Raw genomic sequence first — 25276 nt, 5'->3', positions numbered from 1 at the left:
ACCCTCGTACTTCGATACAGCTTTATTGTGTGCACCGTCCTTTCATCCGTTCCATCCACGTACCTCCTGTAATGTGGATTCTGAAGGCTACGCACCTCATACAACCTGGCCTCCTTGACACTTGAGCCCAGCTCTTCTACACTGGTATGGATGTGCTGCTGCGTTTCCAACTGCAACTCCACACTAGGCAGGTCATTGCCCCACTCTGCTCGTTCCAGTTTCATCTGAAAAAGAAAAAACATATACCACATAATTTACTGAATGGCTTGGTAGGAAAATGGTCAGAATCAACGTTTGGACAAGGAAGCAAGGGGTAGAGGACTGAGCAAAAGACATCTAGGCCATCTCCTTCAATCTACAGCCTCTTACAAAAAAATTACGCCATCATCACCGCTAAGGAGCAGGAGAGCAGAGCTCACCAATTATACAATAGAGCAGCTTTTCCTGCTGCATTATTAGTATACATTCCTAGAGCAATCAACCAGAAGGGAAAGGGAACTTCACAGGCTTCAAATGCTTAACTTTACACTTTAGGCATTTCTCTTTATGGAGTCTTTTAATTTCACAATCATAACTGATATAACAAAGAAGTAACTGAAAATATTTAGCTTCATTCATGACGTCAACTACTGGCCAATGGAAGATAATTTCAAAACAGTTTATTTTGGGATATTTTTATTTATTGCTACATAGGGAATATATTATGTGGACATAGGAAGAATTTAATATAAAACAAAAGGGTTAGAAAGATAAGGGCAATATCAAATTTGAACCACTATCATAGAACACATGTAAATAGGGCCCCTTGGAACTGCAGAATACAGTAGTCTTGCTTAAACTTAAGAGTTATGATTGCCGGGCACAGTGGCTCATGCCTGTGATCCCAGCACTTTGGGGGGCTGAGGTGGGTGGATCACCTGAGGTCAGGAGTTCAAGACCAGCGTGGTCAACATGGTGAAACCCCATCTCTACTAAAAATACAAAAATTAGCCAGGTGTGGTGTTGGGCACCTGTAATCCCAGCTACTCGGGAGGCTGAGGCAGGAGAATTGCTTGGCTTGAACCCAGGAGGCAGAGATTGCAATGAGTGGAGATCGTGCCACTGCACTCCAGCCTGGGTGACAGAGTGAGACTCTGTCTCCAAAAAAAAAAAAAAAAAAAAAGGTTGAGGCCAGCGCAATGGCTCACGCCTGTAATCCCAGCACTTTGAGAGGCCAAGGTGGGCAGATCACCTGAGGGTCAGGAGTTCGAGACCAGCCTGGCTAACACAGTGAAACCCTGTTTCTACTTAAAAAAAAAAAAAAAAAAATTAGCTGGGCATGGTGGCACATGCCTGTAATCCCAGCTACTAGGGAGGCTGAGGCAGGAGAATCGCTTGAACCCTGGAGGCAGAGGTTGCAGTGAGCTGAGATTGCACTATTGCACTCCAGCTTAGGCAACAAGAGTGAAATTCCATCTCAAAAAGAAAAAAAGTTATGATCAACAACAAAAAATGAAGAATAAACTCCTCTGTTAATGAGAGAATTAAAAAAAAAAAAAAACAGATTTACCCTATAAAAAATACAAGACATTCTTCACAGAAATAGAAAAAACAATTCTAGAATTTATATGGAACCACAAAAGACCCAAAATAGTCAAAGCTATCCTGAGCAAAAAGAACAAAACCAGAAGAATCACATTACTTGACTTCAAATTATACTACAGAGCTATAGTAACCAAAACAGCATAGTACTAGCCTAGAAATGGACACATAGACCAACGGAACAGAATACAGAACCCAGAAACAAATCCATATACCTACAATGAACTCATTTTCAACAAAGGTGCCAAGAACATACACTGGGGTAAGGACAGTCTCTTCGATTAATTGTGCTGGGAAAACTGGATATCGGTATGTAGAAGAATGAAACTTGACCCGTCCCTTGTCATATACAAAAATCAAATCAAAATGGATTAATACCTTAAACTATGAAACTACTACAAGAAAATACCGGAAACACTTTCCAAGACACTGGTCTAGGAAAAAATTTCTTGAGTAATACCACACAAACACAGGCAACCAAAGCTAAAATGAACAAATAGGATTACATCAAGTTAAAAAGCTACTGCACAGTGAATCAACAAAGGAAAGGGACAGGCTGGGCATGGTGGTTCACGCCTGCAATCCCAGCACTTTGGGAGGCCAAGGCAGGTGGATCATCTGAGGTCAGGAGTTTGAGACCAGCCTGGCCAACATGGTGAAATCCCATCTCTACTAAAAATACAAAATTAGCTGAGTATAGTGGCGCGTGCCTGTAATCCCAGCTACTTGGGAGGCTGAGGCATAAGAATTGCTTAGAATCCAGAGATTGCAGTGAGTCAAGACTGTGCCATTGCACTCCAGCCTGGGAGACAGAATGAGACTCTGTCTCAAAAAAAAAAAAGGCGGGGGGACAACCCACAGAATGGGATAAAATGTTTGCAAACTACTCATCTGACAAGGGATTAATAACTGGAATATATAAGGAGCTCAAACAACTCTACTGGAAAAAAAAATCTAATAATCCAATTAAAAATGAGCAAAAGATTTGAATCGACATATCTCAAAAGAAGACACACAAATGGCAAACAAGCATATGAAAAGGTGCTCAACATCACTGATTATCAGAGAAATGCAAATCAAAACTACACTGTGATATCATCTCACCCCACTTAAAATGGGTTTTATCCAAAAGACAGGCAATATACAAATGCTGGTGAGGATATGGAGAAAGCCTTGTATGCTGTAGGTGGGAATGTAAATTACTACAACCACTATGGAGAACAGTTTGGAGATTCCTCAGATCACTAACAATAGAGCTACCGTATGATCTAGCAATCCCACTACTGGGTGTATACTCAAAAGAAAGGAAATCAGTGTATCAAAGAGATCTGCATTTTCACATGTTTGTTGCACCACTATTCACAATAGCCAGAATTTGGAAGCAACCTAAGTGTCCATCACAGATGAATGGAGAAAGAAAATGTGGTACTTAAACACAATGGAGTACTATTCAATCATAAAAAAGAATGAGAACCTGTCATTTGCAACAATATGGATGGAACTAGAGGTTATTATGTTAAGTGAAATATGCTAGGCACAGAAAGACAAACATCGCATGTTCTCACTTAGTTGTGGGATGTATAAATCAAAACAGGCTGGGAAGAGTAGTACGGGGTCAGAGGGAGGTGGGGATGATTAATGGGTACAAAAAAAAATAGTTAAAGAATGAATACTACCTAGCATCTGATAGAGCAACAGGATGACTACAGTCAAAATAATTTACTTGTACATTTTTTTGTTTCAACTTTTATTTTTGAGATGGGGTACTGCTCTGTTGCCCAGGCTGGAGCGCAGCAGTGCTATCTTGGCTCGCTGCAACCTCTGCCTCCTAGGCTCAAGTGATCCTCCCACCTCAACCTCCCAAGTAGCTGGGACCACAGGTGTGCGCCATCATTCCTGGTTAATTTTCCATAGAGATGGGGTTTCGCCTGTTACCCAGACTGGTCTTGAACTCCTGGACTCACACAATCCGCCCACCTCGGCCTCCCAAAGTGCTAGGATTATAGGTGTGAGCCACCGCATCCAGTCTATACTTTTTTTTTTTTGAGATGGAGTCTCGCTCTGTCACCCAGGCTGGAGTGCAGTGGCGCCATCTCGGCTCACTGCAAGCTCCACCTCCCTGGTTCACGCCATTCTTCTGCCTCAGCCTCCTGAGAAGCTGGGACTACAGGCGCCTGCCACCACTTCTGGCTAATTTTTTATATTTTTAGTAGAGATAGGGTTTCACCGTGTAGCCAGGACGGTCCTGATCTCCTGACCTCGTGATCCGCCCACCCAGGCCTCCCAAAGTGCTGGGAATACAGGTGTAAGCCACCGCGCCCGGCTCCCAGCCTATACATTTTTAAATAACTAAAAGAGTATAACTGGATTGTTTGTAACACAAAGGATAAATTTCTTGAGATGACAGATACCCCATTTTCCATGATGTGATTATACATTACATGCCTGTATCAAAATATCTCATGTATCGTATAAATATATATACCTTCTATGTGCCCACACAAAAAAAATTTAATTAAAAAAAGATAACAGATGTATGACATGGCAATTTTCCCCAAGCTCTCACTTAGAGTACAGTTAGCTGAGGGAAAAGATTCCCAAAGGGAAAACTGTATGCTATTCAGTATGGGACTGTGAGAATTTGTGCCAACCTCACCCATGCAAGATTTAAGGAGAAGGGGGCTTGGGTCTCAGGCAGCATCAATAATTAAGAAAGTCAAGCCAGGTATGGTGGTATATACCTATTGTTCCAGCTACTCAAGAGGCTGAGGCAGGAGGATCACTTCAGCCCCAGTCCAGCCTGGGCAACATAGCAAGACCCCATCACTCAAATGAAAGAATAATAATAATTAAGGGAATCTGCACAGGGAACACAAAGCAATCTCATCCTCTTAGATAAGCTGCTAAATCTGGTAAACATTAGTGTACTGCATAAGCTTTTGGATATACACCCACCTGCATCTCTTCTACCCAAGACAGTAGTTCATACACAAATCGGAGATTGCCTTCATCTTCAGAGGAGCTGATAGCCACAAGTTCAGCCCGAGTCATAGGCTTTCGGAACCAGGAGGTAGAAGAAGAATAGGGTGCCTTGGTTAAGGGTTCTGCTTTCAGATGAGTAGTGGTTAAAGTAGAGGGTGGAACCAATTCAAGTGAAGTGAAATGGCCCTTCCGGTACAGGTTTGTACACTCTAGGCGCAAGGTGACCAGCTCATCCTGCAGACGCATGACCCTGAAATGGAAGAAGAGAAAAAAGGAAGGGATTTAAATCTATAGTATACTTTTAAAAATAAAATCTTCCTTATCCATTTGACAAAGATATGATAAAAATAAAAATGAGCCACCCTGGCCAACATGGTGAAACCCTGTCTGTACTAAAAATACGAAAATTAGCCAGGTGTAGTGGCACATGCCTGTAGTCCCAGCTACTCAGGAGGCTGAGGTAGGAGAATTGCTTGAACTCAGGAGGCGGAGGTTGCAGTGAGCTGAGATCACACCACTGCATCCCAGCCTGGGTGACAGAGCAAGACCCGGTCTCAAAAAAAATAAAATAAAAAACAAAAAATAAAAATGAGATCATATAAGGAAAAGTGTTTAGAAAAAGTGCTATATGAATACAAGGTGATATTATTAACATCTCCATCTAGTTCAGAATTGTTTTTAAGATAAATGCTAAATTACAGTGTTAAATGGAGGGAAGCTAACAATACTATTTATAGAACTCTCAAATAGTATAATAAAACAAACAATGGATTAGGGGTCAAGAAATGTGGGTCCTAGTCTCGGCTCTGTAAAACTAGCCTTGGGAGGCCGAGACAGGTGGATCACAAGGTCAGGAATTCAAGACCAGCCTGGCCAACATGGTGAAACCCCATCTCTAGTAAAAATACAAAAATTAGCTGGGCATGGTGGTACACGCGTGTACTCCCAGCTACTCTGAGGCTGAAGCAGGAGAATTGCTTGGACCCAGCAGGCAGAAGTCACAGTGAGCTGAGATTGTGCCACTGCACTCCATCCTGGGCTACAGAGTGAGGTGCCATCTCAAAAAAAAAGAAAAAAAAAACTAGCCACATGACTTTACACAATTTTCATCTTCTGTGGGTCTCAGTTTTCTCCCCTATAAAAAGAATGTGATGGATCACCAATGTTTCTAAATCAGAAGTTGTGTTGTGTCTCACCCCTGCAGGTCGTTCTAAAATATATGAGAACGGGCCAGATATAGTGGTTCATGCCTGTAATCTCAGCACTTCGGGAGGCTGAGGCAGGAGGATCGCTTGAGCCTAGGAGATTGAGATCAGCATGGGCAAGATGGCAAAACCCCGTCTCTACTAAAAATACAAAAATTAGCTGGGCATGGCAGCCTGCACTTATAGGCCTAGCTACCTGGAAGGCTGAGGTGGAAGGATCGCTTGAGCTCAGGAAGTCGAGGCTGCAGTGAGCCATGATTGTGCCATTGCACTCCAGCCTGGGCAACAAAAGTGAGACCCTGTCTTTAACTAATTAATTAATTAAAAGAAAATATGTGGGATGTTATAAAAGGCCACAACGATTGAAGTAATCCTATAGGTACTTAGTGGGATAGGGGTGCAATAAGGAGAAACTGTCCTCCACTAACTGAACATTGCTGCCCAAGACATCTGTAGTATCTCCATTGAGACACAGACCTCAAATGTCCAAGTTAAAAGATTAAGTGCCTGACTCTTGCTCTACTCTTGATCCATGAGTCTCAGCAGTAAGCAAGTAAGCCCTCCGTTTGAGTCCCTTGTTCCTCACCTAAAAGCCAGCTCTTCTAGCTGGTAGTAATTCTCATCCCGCAGGATCTGGAGATCCACCTGCAGCTGCCTGATGAGACCTTCACACTCCTGAATGTACATAATGACATCTGACTCACATTGTACCGGTTGTCCTGATTCCAGATGAGCAGCATCCTGAGACAGGAAGAGAGAATAACAGTGGGAAAACTTCCATTGCCCCACTCACTAGGACAGAGGGAGCCAAGGAGTCTACTGCAATTCCAAAGAAAAGGGAAGTAATACATCTGGATTCCTCGATTGCTAACTTCAACCATTAGAGCAGAGGGTGAGAAGCAGAAAACATGTGACATAGATGTGGGACAAAAACAGTCAGAGACTTACAGCCTGCAAGGTATTCTTAGCTAGTGTCAGTTTTTCTTCACAGTTCAAAGCACCATTCTGAATTTTGTTTGCAATCTGTAGCAGCAATTCCAGCCTGAAATAAGATAAAACCATAGTCATGTGAAAGGTTCACAGCAGCTCAATAAATAATGTCAGACCACTCTCAGGATCTGGACCCACCTCTCCACAGCCGGCCGAAGTGATTTCTCTCGCTCCAGCATCTCTATGATGAGCTTTCCCCACTCTTCTTCCACATCATTAGGGTGATAACCTTGAGGCAGTTTAATTCGGCCAAATTCAATCCACACCTGAAAGAGCCACTCTTTCAGTCCCAAAACACAGCCATGCCCTCTTGTCCCAGTTTTGATTTACACATCACTTCTTGCTTCCTTACCCAGCCATTCAGCAGTTTTTCCTATTGTCTAACATGGAAAAACAATCAAATATGTATCAGGTTCTTCACCCTTGAGGTAAAGAGCAGAAAAGTCACCTCTAGAATGTAGAGACTACCTACTCTAAGTCCTTCCATTCCTTTTACACTTTCTATAAATCCTCCTTTCCCCTCAGTAACTTTTATTCTGGCAAGGTTACAGTCTCATCTCTACAACTTCAAATTCTCTAGGAATCAAATTCTGAACAGAAGTCTCTCTTCTTTTCACCCTAGGGAAAGATTCAGCTTCCCTCTGAGAAGCAAAAAAATTATCCACAAAACTCAAGATTTCTGAATAAATATATGCCATTTTTCAATAAGCCCTTTAAAAAATAGAGATGGCTGACACTGCCCCTTTACCACAATATTTTAAGACCAACCTGAGAGTGGTGCTATTATTTGTCACCAGGAGAGTACTTCTATTAATGCAGTTTGGGAAGAGAACACAAGGAATCTATAATCAAGAAGCAACAACAGTACAGACCAGCAAACCCCAAGTCTCAGCAAAGGATAAGCTCTCTTACCTCTAGTAATTTATATAATTCCTCAATTCTTCCTTTTTCTCTCTCCTTGGCCAGAATTTCTGTTTCTTTGAAGTGTATATATTGGTTATAAAGTGCCTATAAAATTAATATTTGGTGAATGAATGGACACAAACTTTAGGACCCAATTTTTCATACCACCTCACCCACAAGCCAGCATTGATAAGCTTGGAGACTTACTCCCTAGAAAGATTTTACCAAAAAAATTTAAGTCCTTGACTTTACCTTTAGTTCAACAGGGTTTTGGGGAAAAGTTTTATCTGACATCAGTATTGTATGCTGTTTGATCCAGGGAATGAGGGAGTCCACTCGGCTTTGGTATTCTTGCCACCTGGAGTCCACTTCCTATTGCCAGAAGGTAAACATCACACACCTGATTAGCAATATCCAAAACAACCACAAGAGGAAGTAGCTCAGGCCACTCCAAACTATATAAAATCCCTTTCCTTTAATTGCCTAGATGCTGCTCAGTTTAATGCTCACAGTGCCAGTTTCAAAGCTCCTCAAGGGCTCTCAGGCTGGGATTCAATTTCCTGACACTAAGAAAGGCTACAAACCAAGCTACTAAAAATATTCTGAAAAGAGCTGTGATCTACCTAATCAAGCTGATATATGAATGACTGATAAAATACTTCCTCATCTTGAATTACAGCTAGGGATGAAAGGTACATTCCTTGCTGGCATTTAGCACCAAATAGTCTATGCTAATTGTTACAAAATTAGCAGTATCTAGACTCATTTCCAGGGCCAAGGATAATGTCCATGTATGATAAAGATACTGGATATATAGTTTGATACCATGAGTATACCATCAGTACTTAAGAAAGTGTCTAAGCAATACATTCCACCCAAATGAATCAAAGTCAGAAGGCCTTCTAGGAAAATGTTCTTTTACCGTAGCACTGATCCCTTCTCCACCCTCAGGGACTTTAGGGAAGGCATCATAAATTGAAGACACATAAGTGATTACAGACTTTTCATCTGGAGATGGCACATCCACATCTGAGAGAGAATGGACAAGAAATTTCTTAGTCAGAACAAAGGAACTTGCCAAAAGAAGGAATACTGAATGCGCATTCCTTACTCAAGTTCAGTAAACTCTCTCTCACCTTCTGCATCCAGCAGACGAGTGACCCCTAGTCTTTCTGCCACTTCAAAAGCCTGTTCCAGATTCTCTCGGTTACTTTGGATTTGTACCCTCTCCATGTCTACCAGATCGGGTCTGTAAAAGTCCAGCAAGGCACATGAAAGGTCAACATCTACACATCACACATGAGTTCACACAAAGAAAACCTCCTAAAAGTTCCCAGAGCTGAAAAACACTGAGTTAGAGAAAAAGCAGGAGGTTAAGAAGAGCACAAATTCCATTTTTAAGTATATACCAGGGGCTCAGTGCTCCCTAATGCTAAACTTAAACACACAGTTTAGGTTTGTTGAATGTCATGGGAAAAATATCATCAGTTAGCACTGAAAATTGGGGCATGTTTACGACCACTAAGAACTCAACAATTTTCAATTTTGTCATTCAGAATTCCTATCTTCCTCACCTCACTTCAGCCACCTGCTGTTCCTAAACTACTCCAAAACCACTCCAAGCAAGCCCTCACTCCAGGCCCTTTGCACTTGTATTTCTTCCAACTGGAACACTCTGACCCCAGAAGCCTGCATGACTCACTCCCTCACGGCTCTGCTCTAACATGCTCACCAAAGAGGCCATCTCTGACCACCCTGTCCAAAATATCACAAACCTCTGCCACTTTCTAATCCTGCCATTGCATTTACCACTGCTTGATGGCATACATTTATTACCTATTCTCCCTACTGGAAGGAAAGTTCCATGAGAGAAAAAACTTTCGCTGTTTTCTTCACTGCTCCTTGTGCCCAGTTCCTAGGAAATTAGTTAAATAAATATTCCTTTTTCAAATGAACAAATGAATCAAAGCTTTGATTTTTGCTTGAGGAGGTGGAAATAGCATTATAACTAATTACAAACAAGAGATGAGAAGAAGCCCCGAAGGAGCACAGAAATTCCACTGTTCTTACCGGTATCGGTGAATGAGTGCATTGAACATCTTCCCATCACTCCAGCAGGAGGAAAAGTTGGTGCATTTGATTCCTGTGTAACCAGCTGTCACCTTCTGGGTCCACAGGAGTAGTTTCTCCTTAGCTGACATATCCCCTGATTCTCCACTAATGTAGATGTCAGAGATCTGCCAAAAGATGGGACACAGAATAATTCATTATAAATAAGACACAGTCTTTCAGCCTTCTCTTCTCCATACACTATGGCTCTTAGTAAAACGAAGATCCAAAGCTGGAAGCACTTCAAAGGACTATTCCATCATATATTCACCCTCTTGCTAGTCAAAGAAACACAAATTAAAACCATGAGAGGTAATTTTTCACCTGTCAAATTAGGAAATGTTTGTTTTTAATGATAATATTCACGATTGGAGAGAATATCTAAAATTGGGTACCGTCATAGACTGCCACTAGTGAGAGTATAAATGCCATAACTTCTCTGGATGTCAGTTTTGAATCAAGTCTCAAAACATACATACAACTTGATAGGAAGTCATCAGAAATATAAACAAATAATTTTATACATGAATATTTATCAAAGCATAATAAAGGTGACTTAGCAAAAAGTTATAAAAAGCTTAAATACTAATGAGGGGTTGGGGTTGACTGGTTATAAATCATAGCACAATTATAGCAGAATAGAATTCTTTGTAGCACTTAAAAAGTTATGTTTTAGAAAGTTTCAGGCCAGGTGCAGTGGCTCATGCCTGTAGTCCCAGTTACTCAGGAGGCTGAGGGGGGATGATCACTTGAAGCCAAGAGATGAAGGCTGCAGTGAAGTATGATCATGCCACAATACTGCAGTCTGGGTGACAGAGTGAGACTCCATCTCAAAAAAATAAATAAAAAAGTTTTACAAAGAAAATTTTAATGACATAGGACAATGATTACCAAATTTAAGAAACAGAATATAAACAAAATAATATATAGTAATCTTATTTTGTATAAAAGACACACAAAATATACATTTAAGTACACAGTCATATATATGTACAAATGCATACACATACACCTATGTATGCAATACAGGCACAAATACTGTATGTATGTGAGAAATACAGCAAACTAATAATCATAGTTACCTCTATGGAGTAACATTACAGGTGATTTTCATATTTTCCAAATTTTCTACATCCTGTACATTTTCATAAGAAAAAAGTTATTTTAAGAAATCTCCAAAATACAGAACAAGACCTATTTTAGAGAGATCGTAATGCAGGTGAGGAAAAAGTGCATGTCTCGTGCGTGCAAAGTGGGACTAATACCACCTTTTCAGGGTTGCTGTGATAATCAGTGAGATTACACATTAAAGCAGCTAGCCCAAACTCAGGATTATGCTCAACAAATAAGGGTTCCCTTATCTCTTCTTTATTTGAAGGCTGGTCTTCCTTCAATTCTTACTTGTCTAACTCCCACAGCACTGACAGTCTGTATCATCATCTAATTAAATGTTATTTTGGGCTAGGCGCAGTAATCCTAGCTCTTTGGGAGACTGAGGCAGGCAGATCACCTGAGGTCAGGAGCTCGAGACCAGGCTGGCCGACATGGTGAAACCCCATCTCTACTAAAAATATAAAAATTAACCAGTGGTGGCGCGCAACTGTAGTCCCAACTACTTGGGAGGCTGAGGCACGAGAATCGTTTGAACCTGGGAGGCGGACGTCGTGGTGAGCTGAAATTGCATCACTGCACTCTAGCCCGGGTGACAGGGTAAGACTCTGTCTCGAAAACATAAAATAAATAAATAAATGTTATTTTGCAGTATGGACTATTATTTCATATATTTAATCTTATCTCCCCTAGACTGCATGCAGGTTTCCTGAGGAGGGCTGGCACCACATCTTAACAATACAAAACTGAACAGCAGCCCCTATATGGGAGAGCTCCTCACCACTGGACGTGTTCAAGCAGAAACTAAGATGCTGTGGACGAAATAACTTCCAAATCTGAGACCCATGGATCATAGTCCTTTGGTGCACTGCCCATTGCACTTAGTGTTGTGCTGGTTGTATGGTGGGACCTTAACATGTTTTAATTAATAATAACTTGGTTTAAGAATTAAATAATAAAAATAAGCAAACAAAACTATTTTGGGGGCCAGGCACGGTGGCTCACGCCTGTATGCCCAACACTTTGGGAGGCCAAGGCAAGCAGATCACCTGAGGTCAGGAGTCTGAGACCACTCCAGCCTAGGCGACAGAGTGGGACTCTGTCTCAAAAAAAAAAAAAAAAAATAAGTATTCTGGGATAAAGCCCATCTAGAATCTGTAGACAGGTTACTTAGCTATTTCAAAGCAGTGTGTAAAGTGAAACAAGTTTAGGCTAGCATTATTTATCTCCTCTGGAGTGGGACTATGAATGACTTTATTTTTTCTTCCTACTCTTCTTTTTTTCAGACTTTAAGTAATGACCACACTTTATTTTTATAATAAAAAACTATAAAAATAATCCTTGTTAAGGAAAAATATTAAGCCTTTGATTCAGACAGATATGTGTTTGAAAGAAGGCATTTACTAGAAATGTGACCTCAGGCAAACCACATAAGCCTCCTGGCCCAATTTTTCCCATATTTAAAATAGGATAATAATTTTCCCACAGGATCATTATAAGGATTAAATAAGATGATGTAGGTAGTGCCGAGGGTACATATATTTCCTTCCCATAATAATAAGACAGCATACCCAGCACAATTTTTAGTCTGGGTGTTTGGGGCAGAGAAAACACAGGCATGTCAATAGAACATCCTATCTCTTAGTCATCTCATTCAGGTGCAGTACCGTGAAAGTAGTAGCTTCCCTTGTGACCAGTACAAGGGAGAAATCAATAATAAGGCATCTCCAAGTGTCTGAATTTACAAACTCATAATAGATGAGATTAAATATCAGATGATATTTTAAAACTGGAAAGAAAAAAAAAAGGGCCAGGAACTTTAACACTATATTTAGAATAAAAGAAAGCTGTAGGCAAATAAATATTACTAAGATGTCTGAAGAAAGACCGTGAGAATAGACGAGTATAGGAAGCTTGCATTGAGTATAGAAAAGGGAAGCTAGGAAGTACTGCCTCTATGCCTGTGAAGGTGAAATTGTGCCCTACCCAGCAGATTCAAGGGACATGGGTTCTTATGCCCTTGACAGGTACATTTCTACAGAAGAAATCAGACTATTCTACTTTGATGATGCCAACTAATAAGACCATCCTACAAATCATTCCTCCACTCACCACCTCTCTGCTCTGACTCCATGTTCACCTGACATGAGGTGACAACCTTCAGATTATTATTTGCTTCCCATATAGATATTATAAAGCAACAAAAGCACTAAGTGGCCAATTCGAATTCTTGAATGACTTGGCAGTCAAAATTTATTTTGTAAATTAATAAATTCACATCGACCAATCTCATGCAAATGTGATCAGTGTGAGTCAATTTCCTAAAACTTAATCAATTCCAGGTCTACTTGGGGCTAGGGGAGGGGCAGTAGTGGGGAGAGAAGCTATGGAGCTGCAGAGCCAAGGACTCAATAATGGATCATGGCTCTTCCTATAAACAGCTTCTTCCTAGTACCAATTCTATTTCAGTTCCCCTTAACATTTCTAGCTACCTATTTCACTGGCTAAATGCAACATTGATATATCCCACTGCCTTCACTGTAGCTGCTTCGCATACATATTAAAGTAAAACATTATTGGGAACAGGAAATACATTTGTTGACGTAAAAAAAGACAGAACTTGAATAAGCAAAACAAAATCTGAGTATTTGGGTTCTTTACCCAAAAATGAAATTCCAGTTAGTTAACTGATATTGTATGTTCATTACAGCCATAATCTTTCTGATAACATCTCTCATCTCTTAGTATTTCTGTATATTGCACTAAAACTACTTCAACAAACAGCTTTACTTCAGATTTTAAACATAGCTATAATGAGATAGATGTTTGGATCCCTAAGTTTAAAAAAAAAAAAAAAAAAAAAAAAAAAAAAAAAAAAAAAAAAAAACCCTGTATTGATTAGGGCCCTTCCTAGACTGTAAACTGGATGAGAAAAATGGGATTATCATCATAACCATCTCAGTAATTAAATTTGGTTTTCATCAATCTTTTTCTGTATACTCACACATGATATGTGTGCACAGTACTGTCCTCTGGGCTATGCAGAAGTTTTACCTTAATCTCCCAAATGCAGAAATCCAGCTTCAGTTTCAGAGATCTTTCTCTCTCATCTCGATTTTTTAAGGAGGAAGCCATTTGGAGAGGAAGAACAGCCTCAACATTATGCCGCAGAATATGCAAAATCCACCTGAATTTCCTTTCAACTCACACTTCCCAAAGCTTGGTTAATTGCTTTTCTGAAGTATTCCCAGAAGCTGAATGTTTTCCTAATAATTCAATAAGTATTGACTGAACAACATCTTAGCACTATGACAGGCACCATGGAGAAGAACAAAAAAAAGACACACCATTTACTTATTCTGTTAATATTTTTTGAGCAACCATTATATTCTAGGAGCTGTGCTTAAGTTCTTAATATCTCAAAATAAAAAAACACAGCCTCAGGCCTCAAGTTCAAGCAATTTAATCAGGGAGACAATTTACTATACAAAGAGATCAATGTTGTGACAGAGATAAGCAAGTAAATCCAACTAGCAATGCCAGAGGATTGCTCAGCAACAACCTCTGTGCTGAGTTTTAATAAGTAGAAGTTGGCCAGGTAAAAACGTGGAAAACAAAAAAAGAAGACATGTCTGCCCTGCAAGAACTTAGTTGAGACATGCCATAACTAACATATGATTATCCCAAATATTTTCCCAGATAACAACAGGTGTGTGAAACTAAAACAGGAATACAGGAAGGGAAGCTCTGTGGTCCTCCTGAATATGCAAACTTTTAGAAATTTATTTACACATATACACATATTTAAAATTAAGCAGTATATTTAATGCATTTAGTATTAATGTATTTTCTGCCTTTATTATTTCAAAAAACCGTATTATTCAAACTTCACATGCATCTTTAACATCAATGTTTTTTCCTTTATTTTTTTTAGTGAATTTTCTAGAAAATACTGTCTACTTTTCTTTTTAAGATTTTAAAGTTAATGACAGCATTTTTCTGAATCTACATTGTCTCTGGGTATTTCATTTCAAACCACAAGAATCCAGTTGCATAATACTGGATTGGGTTTTTTTTTTTTTTCTTCATTCATTCTGTTGTGTTTATTTGTGATCCCCATAATGTATGTGTGTGTTTCATATGCAATGTGAGTGATTAAAAAAAATTTTTAATGTTAAGGCTTGTATACAATTACTTTCAACACTTCAAATTAGGAGATTATATTCCCAGGAACAATAACTAAAACTTTCTTAGATTTTTGGTTCCTCTTTTTTGTTTAATCAATTATGGCAGTTGATCTCTACAAAAAAATGATAGTGATTGAACTAGCAGATGGTGACACAGATTTATTCACCCTTTTTCATGAATTGACTATAAGCTCCCTGGAAGGCTAATAACAAGAAATGCTTTATAAGAAGTAAAATATAAAAAGAATATCTCTTTTCTGAAGGTTAACTTCTGGAGGAAAATAATTTCATCTTATATCTACGGTAGGTCACATGAAAGAGTTAAACAAATTTAAAGCTAAAAAAGACCAATAATTATAGTAATATCCAATATAGAATCTCAGCAGAATGGAAAATTACTGTGAGATGGAGTGATCACAAAGATTTCTAGAAGAAGTACCATTTAAGCTCATCCTTGAAGGGTGTTACAGAACAGATGAAAGGCAAGGAAGGAAAGAATTCCAGGTAGAAAGTGGATGTAAACAAAGTTTACGCAAGAAACTGAGATAAGGTGAAAGAGAAATAGTAGTTAAGGGGTTGATCTGTTAAAACGAGAAGGTTTAAATTGGGAATCGATAGAAAAGATAAGATAGATTACAAAGGAACTGGAATACCCAGCTGAGGAGTTTAGACTTTGTAAGTCTCGCAGTGGATAGGACAGTTGTTCTGAGCAAGTAGGTACTTGATTATTATGTCCTCAAGTTTCTAGCTGACCTCATCACCCACTAAAGATAAAGCATCGGACCTTGAAAACTTTCAAGAAGCAAATGAAGGCTGGGTGCAGTGGCTCACTCCTGTAATCCCACCGCACTGGGAGGCCTAGGCAAGAGGATCACTTGAATCCAGGAGTTCAAGATGAGCTTGGGAACCACTGTGAGACCCTGTCTCTACAAAAAATTTAAAAATTAGCTGGGTGTCGTTGTACTCCCCTGTAGTCCCAGCTACTTGGGAAGTTGAGGCAGGAGGATCGTTTAAGCCCGAGATGTCAAGGTTCCAGTGAGCTATGATTGCACCATTGCTCTCCAGCCTGGGTGTCAGAGCAAGATTCTTTCTCAAAAAAAAAAAAAAAAAGGAGAAGAAGAAGAAGCAGATGAAGGTACAATGCAGTGGTTCTACAAATGCCCAGCTAGAGGGATCTAATGGCAGCTATGTTGGTGAGGAATAGAGAGAAAGAAGGTGTTTATTACCAATATGAGAGTTATAAAAGGGAGTGCTCCTTTCAGTATTCACATCCTGGAGGTCTCACTAGGGAATATAATTAGAATGGAAACCCTAGGTAATAGAATATGGGCATTTTTCAACTCTACAAAATATTGTCAAACTACTCTCTAAAGAACAGTACCAAATTATACTTCCACTCAAGTGCTATGAAGAGGTTTTCCCATCACTCTACATCCTCGCCTACACTTGGTATTTTCAGAGTTGTTATCTTCTGCCAATCTGATGGGTGTATGCTTGCAGTCCCAGCTACAAGCTTGAGTCCAGGAGTTCAAGGCTACAGTGCGCTATGATGGTGCCTGTGAATGGCCACTGCTCTTTAGCCTGGACAACATACCTGAGACCTCATCTCTTTAAAAAAATATATGGGGCCAGGTGCAGTGGCTCATGCCTGTAAACCCAGCACTTTGGGAGGCAGAGGTGGGCGGATCACGAGGTCAAGAGATCGAGACCATCCTGGCTAACACAGTGAAACCCTGTCTGTACTAAAAACACAAAAACAAAATTAGCCGGCCATGGTGGCGGGCGCCTGTAATCCCAGCTACTCGGGAGGCTGAGGCGGGAGAATGGCGTGAACCTGGGAGGTGGAGCTTGCAGTGAGCAGAGATCGCACCACTGCACTCCAGCCTGGGTGACAGAGCGAGACTCCGTCTCACCAAAAAAAAAAAAAATACATATATATATCTATAGAGAGAGAGAGAGAGACACACACACACACACACACACAGAGAGAGAGAGAGATATGGTATCTTGTTGTTGTTTGATCTTTATATCCTTATTAGTAAAAAGGAGTCTTCTTATGTATATGAGGCATTTGGATTTCCTTTTTTTGTGAATTGCTTAACCCTGGACTTTCCCCTATTTTTCTGCAAGGGTGTTTGTCTTTTTCTCATTCGTTTTCTTGTTCTTTTAAGTAATAATGTTAACTAGCATTTATTGTGATTACTTGTATTAATTCATATTATTCTCACAACAACCCTACCAAGTATGTACTATTCTTATCTTCCATTTACATATAAGGAAATTGTGGCACAGAGAAGTTAAGTAACCTGTTCCAAGTTATACTGCTAGTAAGTTGTAGAATTGGGATTCAAACCTAGCCAATCTGGCTCCATGCTCTTAATCACTTCATCTATAGGACAGTAACCCCTTTTCAGCAGTCATCCATGGAGAATTGGTTCTAGGACCTTCCTCAGATACCAAAATCTGCAGATACTAAAATCCACAAATGCTCAAGTCCCAGATACAAAATGGGGTAGTATTCACAAATGCTCAAGTCCCAGATACAAAATGGGGTAGTACAACGTATGTACATCCTCCCAGACCCTTTAAATAATCTCTAGATTACTTATAATTCCTAATACAATGCAAATGTTAGTAAATAGTTGTTATCTTGTTTAGGGAATAATGAAGTCTGTACATGTTCATTACAGATGCAATGTTTTTCTTCAGAGTATTTTCCATCCATCATGGGTTGAATCCACAGATGCAGAACCCACAATGCAGAGAGCCAACTGTATTTGCATTATATCATAATTTTGCCAGTATTATTACCTTTTTATTTTTATACAACTTATTTTGGCCTAACTTTCCATTTTATTTTTATACAATTCTATTTTTAACTTTCATTTTCTTTTTATACAATTTTTTAAACTTTCTATTTGAAATGGAAATTTTCATATATATACAAAAAGAGACAGAATAGTATAATTAGCCCCTATGTACCCATTACCCAGTTTCAACCATTATCAACTCATAGCTAATCCTGTTTCATCTACATTCCACCCACTTCACCCTTCCCCTATTATGATGAAGTAAATCTCCTATATTTCTCTAAAAACATTTCAGTATGTATCTCTAAAAGGCCTTTTTTTAAACATAACCACAACACTATTGTTACACCTAAAAAATAATGATTCTTTAGTAACATTTTTAATTAAGTAAAATTTTTTGAAAAAGAAACAAAATCCTTTCTTAAAGCTCTAACTGTAACTTTACCTTCTACATTCCCCCAATAGTGTCATCTGGTTAATTTTGCTTTCTTCTTTCAGTACAAAGCCAGTATTAGTAACACAACGCTCCCTATAATTAAAAAGGAAAACTGGGAGAGGGATACTTGTAAACTGAAAAGGCTGAGCCCAGAAGATAATACACCAACCAACCTCTTTCTTATCATTTCTAGGCCCCAGTGTTATCTGACTATTCACCTAAAATTGTAGAGACTCAAAGGGTTGTGGCAAGAATACTGGTATATAGCCAGGCGTGGTGGTGGGCGCCTGTAATCCCAGTTACTCGGGAGGCTGAGGCAGGAGAATAGCTGGAACCCAGGATGCAGAGGTTGCAGTGAGCCGAGATTGCACCACTGAACTCCATCCTCAGCGACAGTCAGACTCCGTGTCAAAAAAAAAAAGGACATTGGTATAGAGGCAAATTCTTCGTTAAACGGGATTCGCTAACAGTGTGGGCAGGAGCTTGGCAGCAGAAGCCATGATGGGGAGGAGGAAGGGATTTTCAAAAATGTTCCTTGTTGAAATAAGCCAGGTATTAGTAGTATGGATAATGAAAGCAGTTGGGAATAGGGAGTCCTGAGAGAAGAAATGGGCCAGAGAAGAAGGTCTTTGTCTGACATCAAAGAGTGATTGCTATTAGCCTGTTCCCATCCAGCTCCAAATCCTAGTCTACTTATCATTCTGAAAACATATTTGTCAGCTGACCCTTGTCATCTTGCTTCTGTGTTAACTATTTCTTGACAAAAGAAGTATTAACTATACTAGGTGAATGGAAAAGCAGATCATATATATTCTACTATCTAAACCCCACACTAGCAAGAAGCAGAATCAGTTCCCATTTCTCTCCATCCTAAAAAGCAACAAAACCCACGGTGAAGTTTATGTCTATCGATAGCCTGGTCTCACTCTCATCAACAAGCCATCAACAGAAGAGAGAAACTGGTTGGAACTCAAATTATTTTCTGAGGAGAGTTACTACTCTGACATATTAAAAACAAAACAACCACCAAAAAAACAAGCAAAAAACAATTCAATTGGACTGCCAGCTGTCTCCTGTTTAGACAGGAGTTGGTGTGTGAACAGCAGCAGCTGCTCTTCTGACCCGTGCCCTCCCAGTGCTCCCACTTTCAGCAGAGATGCTCTTGCCCTGCCTATTGGTTTCAGTATGCGTTGCCCTCTCTGTCTCTCTGGCTGCTACTGTCCTCAAGCTTGTGAACAGCCTGTTAGGGAGGGGAGCAGCTCCCTGAAGACAGTTCCTTCAGAGACTAGTGAGAGTTGTGGCCTCTTGGCCTTAAGGACTTTCATTCTGAAGGAATGTCACACTTATCTGAGAAGTTACTTATCTGTCATATAGGATGGTGAGTCTGTGGTCCCTGTATCACACGATGGACACAAAACCTGGAAATACGCCAGGTGTCTCAGCTGAGACTCGGTCACTTAGTTTTTCAGCCTTGGCTATATGTAAGTAGTATAACTGTGTCTGCAGTGAAAAGGTAGAAGGAATAGATGGAGAGGTTGGCTACCCAGAAAATGCCACATGCCAATTTGAATCATACTGAACAGCAAAGGAATCATACTGCTGCCAATACGGTCACACTACAGATCATGGTCCAAAGGTTTCTCCTACCAATCTTTTCTTTAAGATTCTTCAGAGACTCATGCAGAACATTCCCTTGCCAGTGTGGAGATCCAGCCCCAAAGGTGCCATTGCTATCTACGGTCCATTATCTAGGATTGATTTTACTAGGAGTTCACTTTACATGCCAAATTTCTGAAAATCTCACACTCAGTTACAAGCATGTGTCCTATAATATTATGATGACTACACAATTTCAATTTTAATGCCAGTTGTACAACAATCAGTTCCACAGTTGGTTTTACCCCCAACTACTCTATCTGTTCCAACATTTACAAGATAAAAGTTTACTTTGACATTCTTTTTTATCTGATGAAACCCAAATACTCATTGATATGGTTTCAATCTGTGTCCTACCAAATCTCATGTTGAATTGTAATCCCTAATATTGGGAATGGGGCCTGGTGGGAGATGACTGGATCATGAATCATGAAAGTGGATTTCTCATGAATGGTTTAGCAACATCCCCTTGGTGCTGTTCTCGTGAGGGTAGGTGGGTTTTCGTGAAATTTGGTCATTTAAAAGTGTGTGGCACATCCCGTCCACAACCTCAGGTTCCTGCTCTAGCCAAGTGACATGCCTACTGCCCCTTTGCCTTCCACCAAGATTGTAAGTTTCCTGAGGTCTCTTCAGAAGCTGAGCAGATGCCAGCATCATGCTTTCTGTACAGCCTGCAGAACCGTATACCAATTAAACCTCTTTACTTTTGTAAATTACCCAGCCTCAGGTTATTTCTTTATAGCAATGCGAGAATAACTTAATACATTCATGTACCCCATATCCCAGTAGTTTCACTGCCGTCCTTCCTACCATAACACAACTATCACATTCCCCCACACACATACCCATTTTTATATGAGGCCCAAGAAACCTCTTGCCCATCCATAAAATAGACATTTTTCAATGGCCACTTTTTCTTCGAACTGTTGGGAGTCTCCAAACTCTAATAACAGAGGGCATTAAGATGAGGCTGTCTGTGGGGAAAATTTATCCCCAAAGAGGAAATTTTAGGCACAGATTAGCTTAGAATTTGTATCTATCCTCAGCCTCATGCTGCTAGTGATAAGCAGGGCACCAGTAGGTGGACCATACCCCTGCTCTGCAAACATCAGAGCCCCTGTACAGTATCAGTGGCCCACATCTAGGCAAGGAAAGTGCCCTACCTCATTTTATACCTTTTGCACTTTGAGGTCCTAATGTTTTTATTTCTTCTGCTGCAGAGGCCAACATGCCAGTAAAAGTTCTTTAGCCATTGGTGAATTATAACTTTGATCACCTACACAATCACACGCCTACATACCAGATGCTGTGCTACCCATGGTATTGCTGAGTCCTTATCTCAGTGTTCAGATCTCTGAATTCTCACTTGCTCCTTGACCTTTAAAACATTCACAGCAACTGCCATTACCACCACCAGCAGCAGCACCATCCATGCAATATATTCCTCAAAACAAAATCACATTAAAGCCCTAAATACGTCCAATCACACACAAAAAAACTTTTCTAGCCTTAAACCTTCAAATTGCCCTAACTTCCCTCTCTCTCTCTCGACTAATCCCCAGATAACTCTGTCCCTCTCCTCTAATCCTGGAATCAGGAACCAAAGAAGGATGAGCCCTCTCCACCTATACAAATACTGAATGAGGGTTGCCGTCAGAAATTTCCCCATGGGGACGGGATTGCATCAGCTCTAGTAAGAACATCACTCTCCTGTGGGGAAGAGCAAATACACTGACAATAGCTGCCTGACCCCTTCCACATTCATTCCAGAGATTTATTCCAGAGATTCAGGTAGGCCCTTCCCCATCGTCCCTTGTGCTACACTACAACTTCTCGTAGCAGGGAAGCTGGTAAACAGAACTGCCTGAGAGTAAGTACTATCTAGCATTGCACCTCGAGAGACAATCCCACCAGACAGCTTGAGCAATTATGCCGCTTGGCTACCCAGAATCAGGGATTCCCCAGAGACAAGTCTTGGTTTCAAGTATCAAGGGGCAGACCTAAATAGATTCTGCTTGCTGAGCTCTAGCAGACACTAACTCACATGGGGGTGAGTTTGAGAGGCACCAACATCCTCACTGCTCACTACACTCAGCTTTAATATGTTTGAGGGCCAAGATTCCAAACAGCAGTTTGATTCTCTCTTGAACATGCCCACCTACCTCTTCCAGACCCCATGATAGGGTGTGGCTTGCCTCCAGAGAAAGAGTGCCATCCTCTTCTGAGAAGGAAGTAGAGCTCTTTTCAGGTTCTGTATCTTTAGGCTGGATCCCGTGTATGTGCGGCCCATCACTGCCATAGCCAGAGGAGGAGGGCAAAATGCTCACAGTCACGCCGCTGATAGACCAATCACTCTGAGAAGTAAGCAGTCTGGAATCCTGGAGGGGCACTCGACCCACATGGGAAGGCTCCGTGCGTCTTTGGCCTCCAGGCTTGTCCAGTAGTGATGAAGAAACAGAACATTCTGCAATCCAGGAACCTGTCTGAGGGGCGTCTGAAACACTCTTGGTTCCTTCCTCCGCACTCCAGCCCTCTGAAAATTGTTCTTGATTTCCTGTATCAGTGGGGCAGTCTGTCCTAAGCGAAGCATAGCTCCGAAACCCAAGCTGAATATTTCCTTTCTTCACTGCAGTCTCTCCTTGCAAAGGCAGCAGCACAGCCCTGCTGCTACAGGATGCTGTCCTAGGAAATTCCACCAGTTGGCTCACTGACTTCTCACAGTTCCTTTCTGCTGGGTTATCAAGCAGGTGAGCAATGACAGTCATCCCCTCTTCCAGGGAATCCCAGACCCCTCCAGCAACTGATGACTCATTCTCTAACAAAAGGTGGGCAGTCTGGACCTCCCCTTGGAATCTCTCCTTTACCTGTACTATCATCCCCTGATCGACTACCTGCGAGTTGGGGGCTGAGTCCCTAGGCAGCAAAATATCTGGGGGGGTATGCTTTACCCCTCCCACTCCGTCTTCCTTTTGGAGACTCACTGTTAACTTCGTTAGGGTTTCAGTCTCTTCAATGACTTCAGTTCCTTCCGAGGTTTCTTCCTGGTGAGATGCCTCTGGAGTAGGGATTTTCTTCCCTCTCCACCTCCTTTTGAACCGAACCCTTTTCTTAGGAGATATGGGAGCCTTCTCAGGAACAGCTATTGACTCTTTCGGCTCCTTAAAACAGCCCAGTGAATTTCCCATTTCCTTCCTCTCCTAATCTCAGCAAAAACGCAGCTAAGCCAGTCCTGGGATCCCACAGAAATCCCAACCTTGGCTTCATCGGATTCAACGTACATTTAAAAACATGCACTATGCCGGCAATCCCTCCAATTCTTTCTCCCTCCCTCCCCGCCTCTCTCTGTCTCTTCCAGCCGCTGCCGATTCAGACAGCCATCTTACAGGCTCAGAGCTGCAACAAGACAAATTCAAAGCATCTCACTGCAGTTCAGAAATCACTTGACCTAAAAGCAGACAGAAACCGGATTGGCTGCAGCTTCCTCTCTCCAAATATGAGGTAATTGGAGCACTGCCCTCAGTAACACAAACAGAAAGCAAAAAGGAGCTAGAAACCAGGGGAGGGGAAACTAGGCAGGGCCAGGAGGAGGAGGGAAAATGTAAGAGTAAATTGAAAAGCGAGGGAAAAAGAAGAGAGGCCGTGGCAGAAGGTAACGTGGAAGAAGGAAGAGGAGAATAGTATCAAAGAGGGAAAAAGCAAACCAGCTTAGCTGGTACTAACCAGCAAGGGAAGGGAAGGGCCAGGCCAAGAAGAACCAAGGCTGGTGAAGCTGCAATTATGGCTCCCAAACTACAAAATGAAATAGATTTGAAGTGTTGCACCAAGATGCCCAAAAGAAAATATCAAGCGGATATACATATTCTGAATTTTTTCAGGTCAGAAAATAATAAAATTATTTTCATCAAATTATAACCTGAAGAAACCAGAGCCGCCTTCTTACAGTTAAGAAAAGGAACACACACTTTAAAGATCTAGCCTTCTGGAGCATTTATTTCCCTCCTTTTTCCTATAAAAGAAAAGAAAGATCTGTTAAGTCTGCCAGCCAATGACACAGCCAGGAAAATCTGGAAGTTGGTTTTGAGTATAGTATATGAGTGCTTGGTAAAAAGAATACCACTTTTAAATACAACAGATGAACAGGGTCTCTGATGAACAATATTTGACATAAATGTTCAATAGTAATTATTGATGCTGCCACTGGTAATATCTAACATATTTTTTGCACTTGCTGTGTGCCAAGCACTGTGCAAAGTTATTTACATGGACTTTCTCATTTAATTCTTATAGTCACTATATGAGGTCAAAACTATTATTTTATATTTTATGGGTAAAGAAACTGAGGTTTGGCCAGGCACAGTGGCTCACGCCTATAATCCTAGCATTCTAGAAGGCCAAGAGCTCAGGAGTTTAAGACCAGCCTAGGCAACATGGTGAAACTCCATCTCTACTAAAATACAAAAAATTAGCTGGGCACAGGGGCGTGCGCCCTTAGTCCCAGCTATTCAGGAGGCTGAGGCATGAGAATTGCTTGAATCGGGAGGTGGAGGTTGCAGTGAGCCAAGATCACATATCACTGCACTCCAGCCTGGCCAACAGAGCAAGACTGTCTCCAAAAAAGAAAAAAGAAACTAAGGTTTAAGAAAGTTGATTAATAGCCCAAGGTTACACAGCTAGTAAGTGACAAAGTCAGAACATGAACTTCTGTTAACTTTAAGACTTTTAATTTCAACCCCAACTACTCTCTTCTAACTACTGCAGGAGTGGAAATCTGTACTCAGTTGCCAGTTGTGTAAAATAAGAAGTTCCCCCACTGTTCTGAATTGGTAATTAGACTGCATGGACCAAGAGCTCAATCAAAGAGATAACACTTGTTGCCATTTGGGAGTAAGAGAAGAAGCTGCTAAAAAGAGGCTCAGGTGGTTTTTACTCCCATTGCAGTAGGGCAGGAAGTCTGAATTTCAGATTGTAAAAGTTGGATTCAAAAATCACCTTATGATATCAGTGAACATTCCTCCACCCCAATTTTTTTTATTATAGTGTCTGCTATATGGGAAAAGACTACAATCCAAAGGGCTGTGAATGGAGAATAAAATTATATACGTGTTTCTTTCCTATTGCAGTTATTTATTCTACACCAAAAGGATCCAGGCCACACAGCAGAAAGCAGCAGCCTGCCTGGTTCCATGCAAGCCATCCAGACTTACACTAGCATAGCCTTAACTATCTTTCCTGGAGACCTTTTAAAAAAAAAAAAAAAAAAAAAAAAGACCACAAAAGGAAAGCAACAAGAAGCCCTAAAGCAACAGC

The 25276-nt window shown here is 40.7% G+C and overlaps 2 protein-coding genes across 25 annotated transcripts in view; one reads left to right on the top strand and one right to left on the bottom strand.

Annotated features, from left to right (window-relative positions):
- The window catches only part of MYCBP (MYC binding protein), a 657065-nt gene that overhangs the window by 208664 nt on the left and 423125 nt on the right, over positions 1-25276 (top strand). The gene's annotated exons all lie outside the window — the stretch shown is intronic.
- MACF1 (microtubule actin crosslinking factor 1) overlaps positions 1-25276 on the bottom strand; it is a 387658-nt gene that overhangs the window by 197287 nt on the left and 165095 nt on the right. For 10 of the 24 annotated variants that reach the window (XM_050797094.1, XM_050797116.1, XM_050797098.1 and 7 more), the window contains 10 exons: positions 9732-9898; positions 8798-8910; positions 8584-8690; positions 7914-8033; positions 7671-7766; positions 6897-7024; positions 6717-6810; positions 6355-6509; positions 4537-4813; positions 96-224 (listed from right to left, as the gene is read on the bottom strand). In XM_050797094.1, the coding sequence (XP_050653051.1) occupies positions 96-224; positions 4537-4813; positions 6355-6509; positions 6717-6810; positions 6897-7024; positions 7671-7766; positions 7914-8033; positions 8584-8690; positions 8798-8910; positions 9732-9898 (1386 nt within the window). Of the gene's footprint in view, positions 1-95; positions 225-4536; positions 4814-6354; positions 6510-6716; positions 6811-6896; positions 7025-7670; positions 7767-7913; positions 8034-8583; positions 8691-8797; positions 8911-9731; positions 9899-22131; positions 24354-25276 lie in introns of those variants that run through there. The other 14 variants (XM_050796981.1, XM_050797032.1, XM_050797011.1 and 11 more) reach the window with 4 other exon arrangements.

The sequence above is a fragment of the Macaca thibetana genome, chromosome 1, assembly GCF_024542745.1.
Source record: "Macaca thibetana thibetana isolate TM-01 chromosome 1, ASM2454274v1, whole genome shotgun sequence".
NCBI lineage: Eukaryota > Metazoa > Chordata > Mammalia > Primates > Cercopithecidae > Macaca > Macaca thibetana.
This window is presented reverse-complemented; position numbering and strand designations above follow the sequence as displayed.